This window comes from Pangasianodon hypophthalmus, chromosome 22 (genome assembly GCF_027358585.1).
Source record: "Pangasianodon hypophthalmus isolate fPanHyp1 chromosome 22, fPanHyp1.pri, whole genome shotgun sequence".
Lineage (NCBI taxonomy): Eukaryota > Metazoa > Chordata > Actinopteri > Siluriformes > Pangasiidae > Pangasianodon > Pangasianodon hypophthalmus.
Genome location: NC_069731.1, coordinates 20,662,715 through 20,685,847, shown reverse-complemented (window position 1 = coordinate 20,685,847; position 23,133 = coordinate 20,662,715). Strand labels below are relative to the sequence as shown.

General features: G+C 39.8%; 1 protein-coding gene across 9 annotated transcripts in view; it reads left to right on the top strand.

Annotated features, from left to right (window-relative positions):
- tnikb (TRAF2 and NCK interacting kinase b) overlaps positions 1-23,133 on the top strand; it is a 59,221-nt gene that overhangs the window by 5,235 nt on the left and 30,853 nt on the right. For all 9 annotated transcript variants that reach the window (XM_053227936.1, XM_026938131.3, XM_053227935.1 and 6 more), the window contains exons 2-8: positions 4,929-4,994; positions 18,700-18,756; positions 19,086-19,211; positions 20,561-20,671; positions 21,121-21,211; positions 22,352-22,482; positions 22,587-22,641. In XM_053227936.1, coding sequence (XP_053083911.1) covers positions 4,929-4,994; positions 18,700-18,756; positions 19,086-19,211; positions 20,561-20,671; positions 21,121-21,211; positions 22,352-22,482; positions 22,587-22,641 — 637 coding nt within the window. The remainder of the gene's footprint in view (positions 1-4,928; positions 4,995-18,699; positions 18,757-19,085; positions 19,212-20,560; positions 20,672-21,120; positions 21,212-22,351; positions 22,483-22,586; positions 22,642-23,133) is intronic.

The window sequence follows — 23,133 nt, the reverse complement described above, 5'->3', positions numbered from 1 at the left end:
GAGTTGTAGATTAACGTCTGTGATTTGTTTGTTATTTTTTTAGGCACAGACCTGTCAGAGGAAGACGTTTCACACGTACAGTGTGATTTTCTCTTCACAGAAAGCTGAATATAAATAAACCTGATGTGATATATTTAAAATGCATCTGTGCAAAGTAGAACGATTCAGTTGTATTTAGTAATAATAATAATAATTAAAAATAACTAAAAATAATAATAGTAATAATAATGATAATAAACTTTATTTACATCACACATTTCATCCATTTAAAATTCATCTCAAAGCGCTTTATAATATGAAGTAAAAACAGAAATAAAGAAAAAGGTCAATAATAATAATAATAATAATGCAATAAGTAGCTTACAGAAAGAAAAAATAACAATATAAAAGATAAAATATATAATTAAAAAGTGTACAAATAGAGTACAAGTACAATAATTAAAATAATATTAAAGTAATGTAAAAGTAATGTTCCATTAAAAGCAAGGCAGATAATAATAATAATAATAATAATAATAATAATAATAATAATAATAATAATAAGGCAAACAGTTAAACTGTAAAGTAAAAGAATAGTTTTTAGCCGTTTTTTTTTTTTAAATCAGTGATAGATGGAGCCTGATGAATGTTTATTGGTTGTTTCTAGATCTTTGGTGCATAGAAACAAAAAGCTGCATAACATTTTATATTTTAATATTAATTAAAATGTAGATCTTTGTACAGTAAACAAAGACCTTTTAATACCTGCAGTGTGTAATGAGATTATTGTGTGTGAAGGACAGGAAGTGGTCGATTCTGTCTGTGCTTCATCATCATAAAGTCTCCAAGTGATGACCGTCTGTCCATCAGAACGCCTCGGAGTCTGCGTGAAGTGGGTTTTTTCCTCTTTGAGAGACGTTCCTCTGCTCCGAGCCTGAACGTGGGCTTCGACGCTCGCTTTAAGTTCTGGTGTTATTTGGGTGTAATGGAGGAGGAACAGCAGTAATGGTGTGTAATCTAACGCAGCTCCAGACCGTCCTGGGAAATCACAGTGCTGTTAACGGCGTGCTGTGGGAGTTTACGTGATCGTCTCTGCGTAAATGCAGGTGAATTTTCTCTCCACTTTTGTCGTTGCTGCATCTCTGAACCTTCTGCATGGTGAGTTTTCACACCGTGTGAGAGGAGAAACATCACGCTGCTGTAATCCTGTCCACAATCCCACAGCAGATGCTCAAGCATGGCAGCCATCCATGTCCTTTTACAGGATGTGAGTGATGGAGGGTTGTGTGCAGGTCAGGGCTCCGTTTCTGGTTCTGATTCACAGAACCGATATCAAGAACCGAGACTGGATGTGGTGAAGGAGTATAAGTTTATCTTCCTTATCTATAAAGGCAGTTTCAGTCCTCAGTGCACAGTCATCTGCTCATTCATGATATCTGAGAATCAAACAAACCACATCTTGCATGTTCTGAAATTCTCTGAGTGTTCTGATAAATAAACGCATCAGTGCACTACCGTGATAAAAAACTAAATAATAATAATAGTAATAATAATAATAATAATAATAATAATGGGGGAATAAACACAGGTCAGAGGTTTACTGCTTTAATAAACTGATAAACAAATTGTAATATTTAGTGAAATGATTACTGTGTGATATTTTTGTCCTTAAACAAATACACTCCTAGTAAAAACGTTTCCTTAAAGGTTCTCTGGATGCTCACAGGTTCTCTGAAAAAAAAACAGGATATTTTCAAAGTTATTTAAAGTAATGAAATGCAACGCTTTGTCTAGTAGTACACTAAGGGCCGGGGGGTAAATAATTAGAGGTGTAGGTGTATAGGTAATAACACACTTCAGACCGTGCTGTTATAGAAAATAATAATAATAAATAATAAAGTGGAGTTACTGTTACCTCTGAGTGCATTATGTACGTATAACAGCACGCTCTGCAGTGTGTTATTCTGCTTATACCACAGCGATGCGCCAACCAGAGCTCTGTTTAATTTATTAATGAACTACATTATATTTTATTTTGTGGAACTTCGGAGAGACGAGTTAGTTCCTTTTCTCACTTACATTATAGCTACAATAAACAGTCATTCCCTCACCAGCTCTCTGTCTGTCTGTCTCTCTCTCCCTCTCTCTCTCTTTCTCTCTCTCTCTCTCTTTTGCTCTGTCTCTCTCTCTCTCTTTCTCTCTCTCTCTCTCTCTTTTGCTCTTTCTCTCTCTCTCTCTCTCTCTCTGTCTCTCTCTCTCTCTGTCTCTCTGTCTCTCTCTCTTTCTCTCTCTCTCTCTCTCTCTCTCTCTCTCTCTGCACAGTCTGTCATTTTACTGAAAAACCACAAAGCGTAACCGAGACTGAGAGCACTTACAAGTTCCATAAATGTTAAATAAAAAAACTTCACCTCAACCACAATTATATGTTTTACTTTGTTAAACAACATTTTTAAAATCTGTTTATTATTAATCTTACATTATTAGTGGAGTGTCCACCGTACGTGACTCTGTGAATGAGCTGTTACTATAGAAACAATAACGTGTTAGAATGAGAGCATTAATATAAATCTGATGTTGATGTTACAGCTGGAGCTACTGTCCTGTTATACAAACATAATGCACACTTTTTGACCAATCAGATTCGAGCATTCACCCATGCTGCGGTATATGGCAAAAATATCATATCACAATATTTCAAGACATTTCTACGTTATATATCTCCATGTGCATAGGGTTCGTAACAAACTGCCAGGAGTGCGGCGTTGAAGTGATCTTTTAAAATTTATTTGACAATACTTTTATTTAACGTGTAAAAAAAAAAAAAACTGAAAAGGAGAAAAAAAATGTAAAAATCTGTGCATTTTTAAAAAAATTCAGACTACTGTTTATTAATGGTTATTTTAAAAAAACATACTCATGATATCTTGAGTGTGTTGTGATAGAATTGATCACAATATCAATATTATATCGCGATTTCGTCCCGCTCTGTCAGTAACAGTTCCTCAGGGGTTCCTGGTGTGGTCAAGCTTCCCGATGGGTTCTACCTGAAACCTGAAAGCCTCTGTGGTAAGGTTCCTGAAGAGTGACAAACCAGAGGACTCTTTAGGGTTCTCGATTTGTTTTTCTTGAGTTGTAGTGAGTTTTCTGCACTTGAGTTTTAATCTTCAACACGTTCAGCGCTCACCTGAGGAGCTCCATCAGATCTTAAACGGATAAAACACTTTAATTACACACTCTGAGCTGTTTTAGATCTGTCCCTCTGATGGAGAACGCTTAAAGGTTCTATGTGATTTCCTCACACATGCGTCACGGCTTGGTGTTAGAAGTCACACTTTGTTTGAAAGAATCGGAGCTTGCTCAACTTCTCCTACACATCCAGAGTCACATGTTAATGTTTGCACACAGAAACTCGTGTTTATTTCAGTCGAAACGTCTTTTGAGGTTTTTTTTTTCATGTCAGCATTTTCGGTTTTAATTCATGAGCCACCTGTCAGCTGCACAAGAGAAAACCTTTCGCTCTTCCATCCTCTGTCTGATTTATTGTGGTTTTCTGCTTCCTCTTTGAGAACCTGCACATTTATACTCCTCTCACAGTTGTCTTTTTCTTCACTTAATCTAAATCTTTCATTTTGTCCTTCACTAGATCAAGTTTTGTGACATGATTGGCAGCTGGTGAGGGATTTCTAAGGCATCGTGGTTCTTCTTTCTCAGTGCTAGACATTTGTTGCATAATTTATTTACTGATTTTCATGAACTTCACGCTACACGGCTCTGTCGGCTGCGGAAATCTTCGAGCTGTGCATTCATGCAAATGACGCTGACTGTTTTTCCTCGAGCTTTATTTGGACCACATGCTTTGATGTGTGATTTGACTTCTTCTGTTTTACATTTACTCTTTATTCAAACTGCAGGAGCTGGTTTATTGATAATCACCTGATAGTTTCTCAGCTGTAAACACTGCTAGCTAAATAATGCTAATTCTCCCATTTGCTTGGTAAATGTACTCGGGGACGGTTCTGTGATGTGATCAGATCATCTCTTTGGCTTTTAGTGCTTTTAGTATTTTATTAGCGATATCATTTTTAAAATAATTTGGAAAATGAGTCACTTTATTGTGGCAACAACAAAACATTTATATAGTCATGAACTGAACCAAGTTTTAAAATGGGTTCTTCTACACTCCTCTTCTGCAAAAAGAGGTCCTCTGTGTATTTTCCTTGAATAATTAAGGGTTCTTAGCTTTCTAATAAGGTTCTACTTGGAACTCGTTCTGAAGGAAACACTCTGTCGTTAAGCGTTCCTTCAGAGAAACAAGCGAAGAACTCCTGATGGTTCTAAATTCTCTAAGAGTGTATAGAAGGACTTGTCTTGCAAACATTAAATGTAAATATAAACGGATAAAAAGTATGATGTTTCATTGTTTAATAAGTAAAAAATTGTAATTGTTGGTAAATTGCTGTGCTGTGAGAGGAATAAAACACTTGGGGACGTGCTGTTATAGGAAAATAATCAACTTCAGGGTGGAAACAGTAACTCTGCTTCATCACACCACGTTGTCATTGATTATTTTACAGCACCACACACACACATGCACACACACACACACACACACACACACACACATGCAGAAACACACACGTGCACACACACACACAGTGTTTATTATTTGCATAATGATTGTGATCATTATGTATGTTGTGATATAGATATAGATTATAGTTATAGAATTTTCTCTGTATTGTTCAACTCTAAACAGAATAAATTTATGAGTTTTAACGAGTTTAACGTTCCTTAATTATCTGCTTTTATTATTTTAATTTGAAGCGTCCTGAAGTGCACGGCAGCGCCTGTGTGTGTAGCGTATGGATTATGTACTAATCTCTCTGATGCTCTGGTGAGGAAGATAATAGCAGCTAATCTGTGTGTTTTTTATGTTTTTTTCTCGTCAGGACCCTGCGGGAATCTTCGAGCTGGTGGAGCTTGTGGGAAACGGAACATACGGCCAAGTGTACAAGGTAAGTGCCCTGAGTAGGGTTAATTTAATCCCCTGTAAGAGCACAGGATTTGTATGATGATCGTGTTACAGCCAGTTCAGAGACAGTCACTGATTATTATACCTTCTAGCTGCTGGAAAGTTTTTCTTGCTTGAGAACCGTTAGCGAGCGAGTCGGATGTGTATTTACCCGTCAGTGTCAGAGGCGTTGTGCTGAATGTGTGGAATGCTGCAGCGTGTCGAGGCCCGTGAGTTTCTGTGAATGATCCTCTTCTTCTCTTCTTCTGTGATCCTTTTACAAACAAGACAATCTGTTTCACATGTGCAGATAAACGACGGAACAAATCTTTCTCCTGAATCTGCAAACAGTCTGTGTGGTATTTCTGTAGCTAATGAAGCTTTTTAACAGTCACTGACCTCCACATGATTGTGATACACAGCAAGTGCGGTTTTATAGTTATCGTTGTTATTGACATTTTTCACAGTCTGGATATTCTCAAGATGAGATTTACTCTTGTTTGATTTGTTTTGTTGTCCACTTTTTTGAACCAGATCCAGTTTTTTTAATAGCCGTATTATCTGATGGTGCCGTGAATTCTGCCCTGTTTGTGTTACTGTGTCGTAGGGATGGGGGTGGATTGAAGGGTCCTTGGGGGCGTGTCTGTAACATGACTGACAGGAGAGACGTAAACACTAATAATGAGTCCAGAACAGAGCTGTGATTATTCATTTAGTTCAGGAAAGTTAAGGAAACAGTTAAGGAAACTCCGCCCTGAAACACATGAAATATTTATAGATAGAAATATTTGTGATGTGTTTAATAATCCTGGTGATAATTTGTTGGTCGATTCTGTATTTTCAATTTTCTTGGAGAAGTTAGCAGTTGTGTGTCGCTCTGATGTCACAGCGGGAAACTGTTATTGTTATTGTTATTATTCCTATTGTAGTTACATGTACTTGGAGTTTATATGAAAAAGAATTAAATGATCTCAAACATAAGTGATAGTGATTTTCATTAAGTGATTTTTAGCAGGTTTTAACCATTAATTCCTTAAAGCAAAGCTCCTTTTCTCACTCACTTGTCATTTTATGGTGATGTTCAGCATTATATTAATGAAAAGTCCCAGAATGCACTGCAGCGATACGATACAGTTGCGCTGATATGATGGCAGAGACTCAGCTAGTCAGCGGAGTACGAGGTGACGAGCGTGATGGCGATGATGTTAATGTGGTGTTAATGTGAAAGTTGAAGCTTTGGAAGCTGATCTGTTTGAGCAGAGTGTACAGGTGAGGAGGAGAGAGAGCTGAACAGATTAAAGCGCCGCTGCATCACTCTCTTTAGGTGGGGATGAAGTGAGGGATGAAAATCACTATCACAGCATTGTGGGTAATGTAGGAAACTGTTAACTAAAGTGAGAATAGACCAACATGTCAATGAAAGATGTTCATGATCTTGGATTAATGTGCAAGTCGTTCACGGTGGATTTTTGAGTTTCTCCGAATTTTTCACATTATCAGTAATAGTAAGTGAAACATGACCTCATATTCCTGATGCAGCGTCACTGACGGGTTCCTCAGACTGACAGCATTGATCAGATGCTAAGTTTAGATCTTTATTGATGTGTATCAGGTGACTGATTTGTAAAAATGGACTGCTGTAATGCTGTAATGTGAACCGTCAATGCAGCACACGACCTACGCTTCTGATAGCGCGTGATCATTTAGGTTTTTAAAAAATTGTGCAGGACTAGAGAAAGACAGAGAACATGTTTGCTTCAGCAGAGTGAACGGTTGAGAGCTCAGTGGTTTCAGAAGTTATTTCAGATGACATTGACCCATTTCTGGAACAGTGAGACTCCAGAGAACATCGGCTCTCTCTGCACAGCTCGAGATTATGAAACTAAGGCTTTAATTAGACTCTAACGAGTGTCAGTGTCAGTGTTAGTGTCAGCATCAGTGTCAGTGTTAATGTCAGTGTTACTGTCAGTGTCAGTGTTAATGTCAGTGTTAGTGTTACTGTCAGTGTCAGTGTTAGTTTCAGTGTCAGTGTTAGTTTCAGTGTCAGTGTTAGTGTTATTGTCAGTGTCAGTGTTAGTGTCAGTGTTAGTGTCAGTGTTTGTGTCAGTGTTTGTGTCAGTGTTAGTTTCAGTGTCAGTGTTATTGTCAGTGTCAGTGTTAGTGTTAGTGTTTGTGTTAGTGTTTGTGTCAGTGTTAGTTTCAGTGTTAGTGTTAGTGTTTGTGTCAGTGTTTGTGTCAGTGTTAGTTTCAGTGTCAGTGTTATTGTCAGTGTCAGTGTTAGTGTTTGTGTTAGTGTTTGTGTCAGTGTTAGTTTCAGTGTTAGTGTTAGTGTTTGTGTCAGTGTTTGTGTCAGTGTTTGTGTCAGTGTTAGTTTCAGTGTCAGTGTTTGTGTTGGTGTCAGTGTTAGTGTCAGTGTTTGTGTCAGTGTTAGTGCCAGTGTCAGTGTTACTGTCAGTGTTAGTGTTACTGTCAGTGTTAGTGTCAGCATCAGTGTCAGTGTTACTGTCAGTGTTAGCGTCAGCATCAGTGTCAGTGTTACTCTCAGTGTTAGTGTTACTTTCAGTGTCAGTGTCAGTGTTACTGTCAGTGTCATTGTTAGTGTTAGTGTTAATGTCAGTGTCAGTGTCAGTGTTAGTGTTAGTGTTAATGTTAGTGTTAGTGTCAGTGTTAGTGTCAGTGTCAGTGTTAGTGTCAGTGTTAGTGTTAATGTTAGTGTTAGTGTTAGTGTTAATGTTAGTGTCAGTGTTAGTGTTTGTGTTAGTGTTAATGTTAGTGTCAGTGTTAGTGTTTGTGTTAGTGTTTGTGTCAGTGTTAGTGTCAGTGTTAGTGTTAATGTTAGTGTTAGTGTTAGTGTTAATGTTAGTGTCAGTGTTAGTGTTTGTGTTAGTGTTTGTGTCAGTGTTAGTTTCAGTGTTAGTGTTAGTGTTTGTGTCAGTGTTAGTTTCAGTGTCAGTGTTTGTGTTGGTGTCAGTGTTAGTGTCAGTGTTTGTGTCAGTGTCAGTGTTAGTGCCAGTGTCAGTGTTACTGTCAGTGTTAGTGTCAGTGTTAGTGTCAGCATCAGTGTCAGTGTTACTCTCAGTGTTAGTGTTAATGTCAGTGTCAGTGTTAGTGTTACTTTCAGTGTCAGTGTCAGTGTTACTGTCAGTGTCAGTGTTACTGTCAGTGTCAGTGTTAGTGTTAGTGTTAATGTCAGTGTCAGTGTCAGTGTTACTGTCAGTGTCAGTGTCAGTGTTAGTGTTAGTGTTAATGTTAGTGTTAGTGTCAGTGTCAGTGTTAGTGTTAGTGTCAGTGTTAGTGTTAATGTTAGTGTCAGTGTTAATGTTAGTGTCAGTGTCAGTGTTAGTGTTAGTGTCAGTGTTAATGTTAGTGTCAGTGTCAGTGTTAGTGTCAGTGTTAATGTTAGTGTCAGTGTCAGTGTCAGTGTTAATGTTAGTGCCAGTGTCAGTGTTAGTGTCAGTGTTAGTGCCAGTGTCAGTGTTAGTGTTAGTGTCAGTATTAGTGTTTGTCAGTGTCAGTGTTTGTGCCAGTGTCAATGTTAGTGTCAGTGTTAGTGTCAGTGTCAGTGTTAGTGTCAGTGTTAGTGTTAGTGTTTGTCAGTGTCAGTGTTAATGTTTGTCAGTGTTAGTGCCAGTGTTAGTGTCAGTGTTACTGTCAGTGTCAGTGTCAGTGTTAGTGTTAATGTTAGTGTCAGTGTCAGTGTTAGTGTTAGTGTTAGTGTTACTGTTACTGTCAGTGTCAGTGTTAGTGTCAGTGTTAGTGTTTATGTCAGTGTCAGTGTCAGTGTTAGTGTCAGTGTCAGTGATAGTGTTAGTGTTAGTGTCAGTGTCAGTGTCAGTGTTAGTGTTAGTGCGTGTTAGTGTCAGTGTTAGTGTCAGTGTTAGTGTCAGTGTTAGTGCGTGTTAGTGTCAGTGTTAGTATTTGCGTCAGTGTTTGTTTCAGTGTCAGTGTTAGTGTTTGCGTCAGTGTTTGTTTCAGTGTCAGTGTTAGTGTTAGTGTCAGTGTTAGTGTCAGTGTTAGTGTCAGTGTCAGTGTTTGTCAGTGTCAGTGTTAGTGTTAGTGTTTGTCAGTGTTAGTGTCAGTGTCAGTGTTTGTCAGTGTCAGTGTTAGTGTTAGTGTCAGTGTTTAGTGTCAGTGTTAGTGTTATTGTCAGTGTTAGTGTTTGTGTCAGTGTCAGTGTTAGTGTTAGTGTCAGTGTTTGTGTCAGTGTCAGTGTTAGTGCCAGTGTTAGTGTTTGTGTCAGTGTTAGTTTCAGTGTCAGTGTTAGTGTTAGTGTCAGTGTTAGTGTCAGTGTTATTGTCAGTGTCAGTGTTAGTGTCAGTGCCAGTGTTAGTGTTTGTGTCAGTGTTAGTTTCAGTGTCAGTGTTAGTGTTAGTGTCAGTGTTAGTGTCAGTGTTATTGTCAGTGTCAGTGTTAGTGTCAGTGTTACTGCCAGTGTTAGTGTTTGTGTCAGTGTTAGTTTCAGTGTCAGTGTTAGTGTCAGTGTTATTGTCAGTGTTATTGTCAGTGTTATTGTCAGTGTTAGTGTTTGTGTTAGTGTTTGTGTCAGTGTTAGTTTCAGTGTCAGTGTTAGTGTCAGTGTTTTTGTCAGTGTTAGTGCCAGTGTCAGTGTTAGTTTCAGTGTTAGTGTTAGTGTCAGTGTTTGTGTCAGTGTTAGTGTTAGTGTCAGCATCAGTGTCAGTGTTAGTGTCAGTGTTAGTGTTAGTGTTACTGTCAGTGTCATTGTTAGTGTTAATGTCAGTGTTAGTGTTAGTGTTACTGTCAGTGTCAGTGTTAGTGTTAATGTCAGTGTTAGTGTTAGTGTTACTTTCAGTGTCAGTGTCAGTGTTACTGTCAGTGTCAGTGTTAATGTTAATGTTAGTGTCAGGGTTTATGTCAGTGTTTGTGTCAGTGCCACTGTCATTGTCAGTATTAGTGTTTGTCAGTGTTACTGTCAGTGTCAGTGTTCATGTTAGTGTCAGTGTCAGTGTCAGTGTTACTGTCAGTGTCAGTGTTAGTGTCAGTGTCAGTGTTAGTGTCAGTGTCAGTGTTAGTGTTACTGTCAGTGTTAGTGTTAGTGTCAGTGTCAGTGTTAGTGTTAATGTTAATGTTAGTGTCAGTGTCAGTGTCAGTGTTAGTGTTACTGTCAGTGTTAGTGTCAGTGTCAGTGTTTGTGCCAGTGTTAGTGTCAGTGTCAATGTTTGTGTCAGTGTTAGTGTCAGTGCTAGTGTCAGTGTTAGTGTCAGTGTCAGTGTTAGTGTCAGTGTCAGTGTCAGTGTTAGTGTCAGTGTTAGTGTTAATGTCAGTGTCAGTGTCAGTGTTAGTGTTAATGTCAGTGTTAGTGTTAGTGTCAGTGTCAGTGTTAGTGTCAGTGTCAGTGTTAGTGTCAGTGTTAGTGTCAGTGTCAGTGTCAGTGTCAGTGTTAGTGTCAGTGTTAGTTTCAGTGTCAGTGTTAGTGTCAGTGTTAGTTTCAGTGTCAGTATTAGTGTCAGTGTTAGTGTCAGTGTCAGTGTTACTGTCAGTGTCAGTGTCAGTGTTAGTGTCAGTGTTAGTTTCAGTGTCAGTATTAGTGTCAGTGTTAGTGTCAGTGTTAGTGTTTGTGTTAGTGTTAGTGCGTATCCACAGTTTTGGAGTTTGGGTTGCTTTAACAAAGAGTGATGCAGAAATGTATAAAGCAGATTCCGTCTTCCATCTTTAAAATGAGGACAAGAAGAAGTGCAGCAGCAGAATCGGTGCATGTGTAAGAAATATATTCGAGACGGAAGACAAGAAGGAATGGAGGCAGATGTGATGTGGTAACATTATACCTTTATTGCAATGACGGGTTGCAGAAAATACTTGCAGGTCACAAGCCCTGGCAAGCGCGAGAGAGGAAGAAAAGAAGAAAAAAGAAACGGAGAGAGACACAGAGAGAGATAAGGAGAAAGGGAGCGAGAATAAATTAATGTCAACATGGCAGCCTCCATTCCATTCATCTCTGAGATATGACATGATCATTAAATTCAAAACATTTTCCTTAAATAAAAGAACAGATTTTAGAGCTGAGAAGCCCAGTGACTGTATCTGTAATTCTCTTAGAATTTAACAAGAAGGATGATTGAGTGTGTCACAGCCAGTCTTTCGCATTCGCGCTGTTGTTTCACATGCAAATTCCATCAGGGATAAGAAAAGAAGACCTTTCAGATTCTCCATTTTAATGTAAACTGAATGATGCTAACGTGAAAAGCTGAAATTTGAAGCCAGAGTACAAATTTTTTACGATGCATTAAAGATGCAGCTGGTCATTTTTATCTGAATGTAGAGACAGAAGACGGGAGAATTCGTCTGAATCAGAGCTGCTAAATGTTTCAGTGGGTTTGGAGCACCAATAACACAATAACGATGGTGTCAAAGTCTTTCATTGCCTCTAGATGATGTTCCTCACCCGCTGTTCTGATTTCCAGGTTCATTCAGAGCCTCAGCACTGATTCAGTTTGGCAAAAAGTCTTTCTGTTCAGAGTTCAGTGCTGTGAGTCAGAACGGTTCTTTCACATACACAGTGTTTAGTGTGTGTGAATGGAACCCTGCTGTGTTCTTCCCCTCGATGCGGTTCTTTAGTCAGTAGAACTCGGATCTGAGAGCGTCCGAGTGAGGTGATCTCAGTCCGCTTCCACGGGAACTCCAAGTGAAAGTGAGAAAGTGATTCGACTCCGAATCGATTCGACTGCAGGAAGTGAATCAAACATGGGGTGTGTTTTCGGTGCAGCTTTATTTATTTATTTATTTATTAAAAAAAAATTATTATTTTTTTTTTTGGTAGATTTTTTTGCAAGCTGTTAAACTGAGCCAAAGAACAGAGCTGTTGTGCTGCACATCTGTTCTGGAGATTTGAAGAAAACAAACTCACAAACTTTTTTAAACCAGTTGATCATATAATCACCTAAGCATTTATTTAGCACTGACTCCATTTTTTTCTGACTTCTACACACACTTCATTCAGGTTCGTTTAGATTTTTTTGTCTTCGTATTTTTCTGACTGATGAAGGACAGTTTTACGAGGACGTTTTCAGCCTCAGACGATGCTTTATTGCTTTTTGCTGTGGTTAATTATGTACATTGAGAAAACAAACCAAGCCACACAGCAAACGACTCAAACGAATTTTTCCACACATTATTATAATAGTCAGAATAGATTTAATAGCTTCTGACATAAAACAGTTTTTCAGAGGAGGATTTGTACATTCCTAGGTGAACAGCTTCTCTAATCAAGTTAAAGTCTCACTGGAAAAAAACATTTCCATCCAATTTTGTGTGAACTTGTTTTGCTGAATAAAATTACGGAGTGTGTTCCTTTTCTTTATTTGACTGCAGAAAATATCTCCTAAAAAAAGACACTCATTAACAGCACAGTTAAAGCGTAAATGAGTTTTAGCCATTTAGATTTTTGTTCATTTGAAAGGGGCAAAATGAAAACTGATCTAATTTGGACTGATTATCTAATTAACTACATGGAGATTATTTTAGGAGAGTTATTTCAGTGCAGCGTTCCTCTCAACTGAAGAGAGATTGGAAGGTAAATATCCCTCTAACACCAGGAGATGTTCTGCTAACACTGTGTGCTCGAATCACCGTCATGGCACTGATCCAGATTAAACACACCGGCGTGATTTAGCCCATAATGAGACATCGTCCCATCGCAGTGAAGCTGTTTTTTGTGATCCGAGTCTCAAAGTAATTAGACACTCCTGGCTGGCTCGCCAAAAATCTAAGGATTCTAAGAAAGTTAAGAGTTAAACAGTCTGAAAATGCTTTTAGATTTAGTCAAAGACTTCCCCATGATCCAAAGGTTAAATCTAGATAGAAGAAAGGGCAAGGTAAAATTTTAATTTTGTTAAAAAGTGGATAATAGAGGCTGAGTCCACACAACACACGGGTAAATCTGAAAATATTCCACGCTTGTGTTTTCATCTCATTTCCCAGAAGTTTCTGATCCACAGTGAAACGTGAAAATGATAGAAAACAACAGGCTGGGCGTGAGTGTCTGACCGTCGCCATCTAACGCTTTCATTTGTTTTGAGGACATGAACATAAAACATACATTCTTATACACGTCACTGTCACTTTTACAAAAAAAAAAAAAAAAAAAAATCACACATGAAATTAAAATACTTAATGCAGAAAACAGCATTGTGTAAGTTCTGCCATCTTGGAGTCGTCCAGGTCACATGACTATCACGTCAATGTTTTACAAAAACTGCATTTTCTCGTTTTTACACTATAACATGAAAATGGTGCTTTCAGATTTATGCATGGATTTAAAAATAAGGTGCATTTTCGCTCCATGTACAGACTACACTAATCATACGAGTCGTTCTGATTGATTACAATCAGCCTTGACCAATCAACATCCACGTTTTATTTACACACTAACGGAAAAGAGCAGACTTTACGCCTCAGTGTGACAAACTGGAGGAGGATGGGACTTTTAGCAGCGTCAAAACTCCAACCAGTTCTTCACCCAGACAGAACCTTATCATACTGCACTCCATAATAAACGATCTGAATCCACAGAAGCCACAGACATGAGCACTGCAAGCTGCCAGGATGTGGTGCAGATGATTATAACGCCGTCACATAGGCGAGGTTCGGTTTTTATTATCTGTAGTGACAGCGTTATTTAAAAACAGGAACACAGAGACTTTTGGGTGGAGCTCTAACAGTTTGGGGTGATACAGCATACGGGGTGAATTTGAGATGTTTATCAGACCCCAGACCCCTTTGCACAGCAAAGATTACTGATTATTGATTCTCAAGAGATATACAAACGATTTAATAATAGAGAGACTTTCAGGAACACTCATGAGATCTCCACTGAGAATATATTAAAAATATTTTTTAAAAAAAGTGTAATTACATGAAACTAAAAAACTATTAGCGGTCAAACACTCTTTTAGGATGTTAGCAAAGTAGTTTTTGTCATCGCTGATACTAAAGCAATCACATTTCCAGGTCAGATCATACTTTTATTCATGATGACATTCAGTCTCACAACTTTCCTCTTTCTGTTATTTCAGGGAAAAAGAGGCACTAAACTGTACCATCGCTTGTCACAGGGCTGGACTCTGAAAACTACATCTCTCATACCTTTACCTTTAATCATTTTACATAAAATGTGAGCACAGTGTATATTTAAATCACACTGAAGGTATAAAACATGCACCGGAGGCTCCCACGCCAGTGATTGTACAGTTTCTCAGTGTTTTTTTGCACTGTATGTGTAAAAATGGCTGTAATTAAGGGGGAGCTGTGAGAACAGGATGTGCTTTAGAGACTGAGCACAGCGATATACGGCTGCAGTATTGCGTTTGCACAGTGAGTGGATCTGAATGAGCAGGTTTTGATTTGCTCGCTGTGTCCTTGCCGAGATCCCTCGTGGCTCTTTTACTGACGGTGCGCCATCTTGGGAGGCCGAGCAGAGCCATTAAAAAGGTGTCCTGTGTGAGGGAGAGATGGATTCTGGGTCAGGATGTGCTTGTGCAGTGAGGCGGTGAGGCTGTGAGCTCGTGTACGCTGCATTTGAGTTTCTGTGGTGGAAAGAAGACGATGTGGATAAAAAGGAGACGGCAGACTGTCTCACTGCAGTCCACTTTTCTTTTCATGAAAGCTTTTAAAGAGTTTTTTTTTCTTTTCTGCAAACCCCACTGAGTGCCAGAGCTCAGAGGAAATAAGGCCGTTTGGTGACGTTGATTCGTTTGTTCTGTTTTTATTCCTGCAGGTTTTTCACTTAAAGTCTATGTGAATTTGTCACCATTGTCATACTGTGGCTGGTGATTAATTATACGTAGTACACTTAATTATGAAATATTTTCCTGTAGCAACACGTCCCCAAGTGTTTTATTCCTCTTATACCACAGCAACCTCCCTGTGATTACAAATTTATTAAAATATGACACATCATACGTTTTATCCATTTATAGTTACAGTTAATGATGTGGAATGTTGGTGAAAAAAGTTAGTTCCTGTTGTCGCTTACGTTATAGCAGCTATAAACACTCGTTCCCTCACCAGCTTCTCTTTTTTCTCTCTTGAAATTAGTAAGACAAAAAAAAAAAACGCATCTCATCATGTTACCGAGAAAACGCAAAGAAGCATAAACTCCTCTGTTGCAAAACTTAAAGTTACAGCTTTACACTGTACACTGGAGACTCCTTCCGTAAATGTTACATAAACGTCTCCTTACAGAAAACTTCACCATATCAATGATTACACATTTTTAATCTGTTTATTATCAGTGGAGCGGCCGCTGTAGTAATGAGCTGTGTATTAGAACAAGCGCATTAATATAAACCCGTATGTATGAATGGAATGAGCAGGTAATAGAGATTAATGAACTATATGTAATAACTGTAACAGATTCTTCAGTATGAAGCTCAGGTTTGATCGAGTAAGATTTTCACTCGTGTAGGTCAAAAACCCTGAAGCTCTTAAACACATTCTCATGTCATTTTGTCACATTTTCTGTTCCGTCGTTTGAGTCATCGGCGTACAGACGGGACGCTGAGAGACACTAAACCTCTCACCTCGCATGGTAGCGTAAAGACAGATATGAGAGGGTCACTGTGGGTCGCGTGTCTCTGCAGACAGACGAGCTCGTCTGGATAAGAGTGTGAAAATCCTCAGCCTCCTCCGCCCGCCGAGCCTGTTGCTAGGATACAGTGAGGAAGGTGATGTGGGTATTTATTCTGACTGAGTGGCAATGGAATGAAATAACTTCCTGCTTGACACAAATCATGTTTCAGGTATCTATGAGGGAATTGTTGCGTGCACAAAAGTATTTAGATGTACATGATTGTTTTAAACGCAGGTTTTCGTGTGGCTCAGGTCGAGAAGATGCAGCCAGGAACCCAGTGATGAAATCTCACAGCAACGTCTCACACACAGAGAGCAAAAAGCTGTACACATCTCTCACAGCTGTTTCAATAAACTCAGGTGTTCTGCTGAATAAGAGCGCTGACTAACATGGCTGTTTTGCTAAAATAATTCCTATAATTTTTTTTCTTATATCATGGCATTAAAGTGTCTCATGAGTGCTGCATAAAAATGCTGACTGGACCACGGAGATAGTGAAGGTCTTTTGAAGTGTCTGAGAAAAATAAATCTATCCTTCGAGCAGTGGCTGTGTTTTTGAGTAATACTCTCCATCACGCTAACACACGGACCACTCTTCCTGTGACAGCATGAACGAGACTCTGTGAAAAACACCATGTTCTTGTTCCAGCATGGTTTAGAAATTCTCTGTAATACAGGCCCTACTACAGTTCTGTAACTTTAGGGTGAGTTTAAAATTTGTTTACATCGTTTAAAATTACTTTAATTGTTTCAGTTTAATTTAATTGTACAACTACAGAAACCGGAACTGTTTGTGCCTGATCAGAGCCATGTGGGTGTGTCTGGTCTCATGATGACTGGCAGTGGTGTCTCCTAGACAACGAGTCAGAAACCTGCCAGAAATGTTGTTTCACTAATCTACGCTACGCTACAGTAATCTACACTAACAGCGGGCTGTACGTACACGCAACTCAGTTTGTGATAAAATAAAGCGAAGTGTGGTGACCCATACTAGGAATTTGTGCTCTGCATTTAACCCATCCAGGTGCGCACACACACACACACACACACACACACACACACACACACACACACACACACACACACACACACACACACACGGAGCAGTGGGCAGCCTTTTTTGCTGCAGCGCCCGGGGAGCAGTTGGGGGTTCGGTGCCTTGCTGAAGGGTCTCACCTCAGTGGTGGTATTCAGGGTGGGAGAGACACTGGTCATTCACTCCCCCCACCTACAATCCCTGCCGGACCTGAGACTCGAACCCACAACCTTCAGGTTCACCTTCGGGTTACAAGTCCAAGTCTCTAACCATTAGGCCACGACTGCCCCTAAACATTATTATAGCTCCACACACAGCAAACCAGCCCATTATAGTCTGGAGACCATGTAATAATGATGAAGACGGTGATTATAAAGTGTTTATGAAGTGATTTATTTTTTTTTTATCTGAACTTGTTCAGATGTTCTCTAACTTTATAATGTATGTGTATGTGTAACTGTATAATGTGTATGTGTGTGTGTGTGTGTGTGGGTGTGTGAGTCAGTGTGAGGGATCTGTGGTAATTGTGGTCTGATCTGAAGTTTCTTGACGCTGATCCTCTTCACTCTGCTGATCATTTAGTTGAGAAACGTTCTCAGATGTTCTCGCAGTAAGCCGTTTTGACAGCTGGATATCAAATGGGCTTTAACGGTTGCATTCCACTGTTTGGATCATGAATCTGTTCCAATGCAGATGTCTGCTGTACATCTGTGGATTTCCGATGATGTGTAAACGTGGAGTCGGTGTTGTGGAACGTTCCTGTCACATCAGCGTGGTTCTCGTGTGTAAAACTGATAAAAAACAACACATCCTTCACATGAGCAGAATCAAAATCACATGAGCAAGTTTGACTCAATGAATATGCAATTTGTGGCATTTATATTGTTTCTGAAAGTGGGTGGAGTCAATGCAAATTAGCTTTGAAATTTCAGTGTGATTTACTGCAGCCTGAAAGAAAGTCACAACTGAAGGGCAGGTATTAAATTTGTGGAAACCTGTTTCTGTCATTTGAAGACAAAATCAAACCATTTAATAATAATAGTAATAATAATAATAATAGTAATGAGAAAGTGTCATGAATTTACTCTGGTCTTTTTTGTCATATTTTATTCTTTTAAGTTCTTTAATCAGTGTTACAGTCGATGTGTAATTACACAGTGTCAGTTTGAGATCTGAACTCGTCACAGCCATCAAGAACAATCAGCACACATAATATCCTCATTTAAATATTGTTTCTTCTCATTATATTGTGTGTGATGTCATTACACATAAATCAGAAAGAGCTCAGAGAGAGTCACTGTGGCGTGTACCTGCCCGCCGCTGTGTGCTGAATTAAAGCATCTCGGCATGTTAATTCTTTCCAACAGTGGAAATGTGGTTAATGAGGACTGATGGGACTGAGACGTCTCTCTGTAACGTCTTTGTTTCGGTGTGAGACTGAGGAAGGCGTGGTGAATAATTCATTCAGAGAAGCAGGCAGGACGCTCGCCAGGTGATTCACTCCGTCCACGGGGAGATCCACAGCCAGCTAATAAAGATTAATTCACTCAACACCACCGACTTTTCTTTTCCTTTTATCTGCCCTCATATCCTTTCCTTCCTCGCCTCAGCAGCCGTCTCAGCTCAGGCGATGCATCACCATGGCGCCCACCTCCTCTGCTTGTTGTTGAGTTTGGTTTGGTCAGGAGCCGGTGTTTGTTCCGGACCGGAGCGCCGGGACATCGCTGGAACGGAATAGAGACATAAACCTGGTGCTCTGCACCGCCACCGTCCTGTCCACAGTCCACCAGCTTCAGAATTATCTAACGATCCCTTACAGCAGAGATGATACTCGCTAAGAGCTGATACTTTATGTCTTTAGGCCTGGTTTAGTTATTTTGGGATGTTATTGGTGTCTTATTTGTTGATGCTGGTCAGCTCTTACATAACATTAATGCTCTCCAGAGACGCTCGTGTGCTCAATCCACTTTTTTGTACAGAAGCATAAACAAACTGCTTTAATCTATTTTCGGATTTTAGTGTTATGTTCTTTCTGATGACGCTCTCCATGTCTCTCTCTCTCTCTCTCTCTCTCTCTCTCTCTCTCCAGGGCCGCCATGTCAAGACAGGCCAGCTTGCTGCAATCAAGGTCATGGACGTCACAGGGGTAAGCAAAAATATTTCTCAACCACTGCTCTCTCTCTCTCTCTCTCTCTCTCTCTCTATTTCTCCATCCTTGTCTGGACAATGCTTACAGTGCAAAAATACACACAAATGCAAGGCCATGCTTATAATTCATGTATTTAAAATAGAAAACAGTATTTTGCAGGAAAAAAATACGGCACACAATTTGGGCCAAATTCAGAATCAGTGACAGTCATTCACACCAGTGATGTTCCTCAACTATACAGACTCTGATGGAAATATCTCACAGAGTCAGTCAAAGTTGAAAACTAGCATCTCTGTGTGTGTGTGTGTGTGTGGTTCCTTTGACAGGATGAGGAGGAGGAAATCAAAGCGGAGATTAACATGCTGAAAAAGTACTCGCACCATCGCAACATCGCCACGTACTACGGAGCCTTTGTCAAGAAGAACCCACCGGGCGTCGACGACCAGCTGTGGGTCAGTGCAGAGAAGTGACACGCATCAGAGTGTGTGTGTGTGTGTGTATGTGTGTGTGTATGTGCTTAGACCCTCTTCCTCTGTGTGGAACGTCTCAGCATATTGTACTATAGACTTGTGACATGCTGCATTGTGTCATGGGACTGATGCTTACATGCAACATCGCTGTCTGTGGTCAGACACACACACACACACACACACACACACACGTATACACACACACACTCATACACACAGACACACACGCAAATGACATTTCTCTGAGGATGGGAGCTCAGCAGTTGTGGCTGGTTGTCAGCACTGTGGTCAGACTATGAGCTGCTGTACAGTCTGCATGCTGACACACACACACACACACACACACACACTTGCATTTATGAGTTTCATTTTTAAACAGCTTCCTCTTCAACCTGTGAACCAAAAATCTCTTCATTTAGATCTATATTCATGATTTTGTAAATTTATTATTTATTTTATTCATTTTAGTTTCAATTTAATATTATAAAAATTATAAAATAAAATGTTTGATACTTGAACCTGACCTACATTTGATCGACAACATATGGTTGGCTATTTAATTTTATTTTATTTGGCATAAAATCAGATCAGTGTAAATAAATCTCCAGATCAGCGTGTCCTTCAGAGTGTTTCCTTTTTCCTGAAAGAATGTTCCTTCTATTCCTCTGGAAGTGTGTTCACGCGTAGTGTGTAGGAGAGAAGGTCAGAAAATTCATGCTATGCTGTAGCTCTTCTCAGCAAATCTTTTAGATGCCATGTTGGTCCACATTCTCGCTGCACAGCGCCACCTGGTGTGTGGATGTCTCAGCGACTCTCGATCAGTTACTGAGCAAAAATCCTTCAGTCCGTTTCATAAAAGTCATAAAACACAGATATGGGATTTTTAGTGTGTTGCGTTTCACTGTCTATCTGTTTAATTTATCAGCTGATTTCTCTTTACTGTGTCTCTGTTATTAATCTCAGGCTGGCAGTAAAACTGTCATCTACACTGTAAATCTCCGTGTTAGTGTTGTGTACACACTGTGTCCCGCACACATCAGGTCATTTAAATGCCCTTCAGTAACTGCGTTACGCTTTTGCCTCGTTTTAGACAACAAATATTTACAACAAAAGGCCGGTTTTTTAAACGTGTCATTAATATTTAATTCAGCGTCATAAAGAGTATCTTCAAAACTCGCAAACAAAAATGGAAAAAGTGTAAACAGCATATTTATTTATTTATTTGTTAGTTTTCCCAGATTCATACTAATTAAAAAACATGGCTTATTATAAGTTGCTGATGTGTGTGTGTGTGTGTGTGTGTGTGTGTGTGTGTGTGTGTGTGTGTGTAGCTGGTGATGGAGTTCTGTGGTGCCGGCTCAGTCACAGACCTGATAAAGAACACTAAAGGAAACTCGCTGAAGGAGGAGTGGACGGCTTACATCTGCAGAGAAATCCTCCGAGTGAGTGTCCGAGTGCAACCTTTCTCTCAACATCGCGTTTTATATTATTTTAGACCAAATATTTACTAAAATCTATTAAAATTATTTATTAAAATGAATATACAGTTTAATAAAATGACTAAAACTGGCAGAGGATCATCTCTAGACCTTTATCCTCATTACAAACACCAGAGTCTGTGAATATACATGAATATGCAAATTAGGAAACATTCGCATTAGTCCCATTAGAGTGAGATTTCAGTCTCAGAGATTTACATCCTCATTTTCTCTCATTTCAGAATGAGTTGAAAAATTTGACCCGAACTCTTTTAACTAAAAACACACATAGAATCAGAATGAGCGTTAAAGAGGAGTTTAAACGTCACGCTGTAGTGGAATTTAAGGATATGATTAGATTTATGTTAATACTTCTCTCTCTCTCTCTCTCTCTCTCTCTCTCTCTGCTGTAGGGTCTGACTCATCTTCACCAGCACAAAGTCATCCACCGTGACATTAAAGGCCAGAACGTCCTGCTGACTGAGAACGCTGAGGTCAAACTGGGTGAGGAAAATTAACAAAATGAAAGACTTTCTAAGCTCAGTTTAGAGGTGTTGAGTTATTTCTCTGATGTTTCTGAAGGTGATTCTTTCTAAACTATTCAGTTCTCTGCATTGCAGTTAGTTACTGAGGTTACGTTTATTCTCTAAATAACACGTTTCCCCCGAGCCCGCTCATTTTTCTCATTTTTCCACATCATTTCACTCACTGGTTCATTTTACCGCCAGGTTGGGACACTGGAATTTATTTTTAATATTTAGAGAAGTTTTCATTCTGCGATTTATGAATGTTTGCAGTTTCAAGTGACTAAGAAACATTCAATGTGTTTCCTCTAAGAAAGGTGTGAAGAGTCAGAAACAAAGGTTCTTCTTCCCCAAACTGTTCCCACAAAGTCTGAAGCACACAGTTGTACAGAACGTCTCTGTGTGCTGTAGCTTTACAGTTTCCCTTCACTGGAACTAAGAGACTCAAACCTGCTCCAGCATGACAATGCCCCTGTGCACAAAGCGAGCTCCATGAAGACATGGTGTGTGAAGGTTGGAGTGGAAGAACTCGAGTGTCCTGCACAGAGCCCTGACCTCAACCCCACTGAACACCTTTGGGATGAACTGGAACACCGACTGAACCCCAGACCTCCTCGACATCCCAACATCAGCGCCTGACCTCACTAATGCTCTTGTAGCTGAATGAACACAAATCCCCACAGCCACGCTCCAACATCTAGTGGAAAGCTTCCCAGAAGAGTGGAGCTCATTATAACAGCAAACACACGGGGAATAAATCTGGAATGAGACGTTCAACACGTACATATGGGTGTGATGGTCAGGGGTGCACATACTTTTGATCTATTTATTTTAATAATACTAATAATAATACAGATTGCACTAATTAGTAGAAACAGATTTGTTTGTTCCTCTGTGCGAGGTTTTGGACCTGGTGAAACATCGTTTTCTTTCCTGCTGGGTTGCCGTGACAACGGAGCCCACAGCGACCAGGAGAGAGAGTGATGCTGAGGCAGATGGTCTTGTGCACTCCATCAGAGACTCTCACCTTGTTACTGTACACTGATATATTACAGCCAAACACTGGGGTCTGACTGTGTGTGTGTGTGTGTGTGTGTGTGTGTGTGTGATCTCTCACCAGTGGACTTTGGTGTGAGTGCACAGTTGGACCGCACCGTGGGCAGGAGGAACACGTTTATCGGCACGCCGTATTGGATGGCTCCTGAGGTCATCGCCTGTGATGAGAATCCAGACGCCACGTACGACTTCAAGGTATTCAGACTGAGTTTGTTTAATTACATCATCTCACACACTAAACACTGGACTGTGTGTGTGTGTGTGTGTGTGTGTAATAAAATTCCCTTTCTGTGTTTCAGAGTGATTTGTGGTCTTTAGGAATTACAGCTATCGAGATGGCAGAAGGAGCGCCACGTAAGTCCACAACACATCCCCTGTTTCAGCTAAAAATTACTAAAGCAGTTACTGATTACCTTCTCTCTCTCTCTCTCTCTCTCTCTCTCTTTCTCTGTCTGTCTCTCTCTCCCTCTGTCTGTCTCTCTCTCTTTATCTGTCTGTCTCTCTTTCTCTGTCTGTCTCTCTTTCTCTGTCTGTCTCTCTCTCTTTCTCTGTATTTCTCCTACTGTATCTCTCTCTCTCTCTCTCTCTCTCTCTCTGTATTTCTCCTGTATCTCTCTCTCTCTGTCTGTATCTCTCTCTCTCTCTCTCTCTGTATCTCTCCTGTATCTCTCTCTCTCTGTCTGTATCTCTCTCTCTCTCTCTCTCTGTATCTCTCCTGTATCTCTCTCTCTCTCTGTATCTCTCCTACTGTATCTCTCTCTCTCTCTCTCTGTATTTCTCCTGTATGTCTCTCTCTCTCTGTATCTCTCTCTCTGTATCTCTCCTGTATGTCTCTCTCTCTCTGTA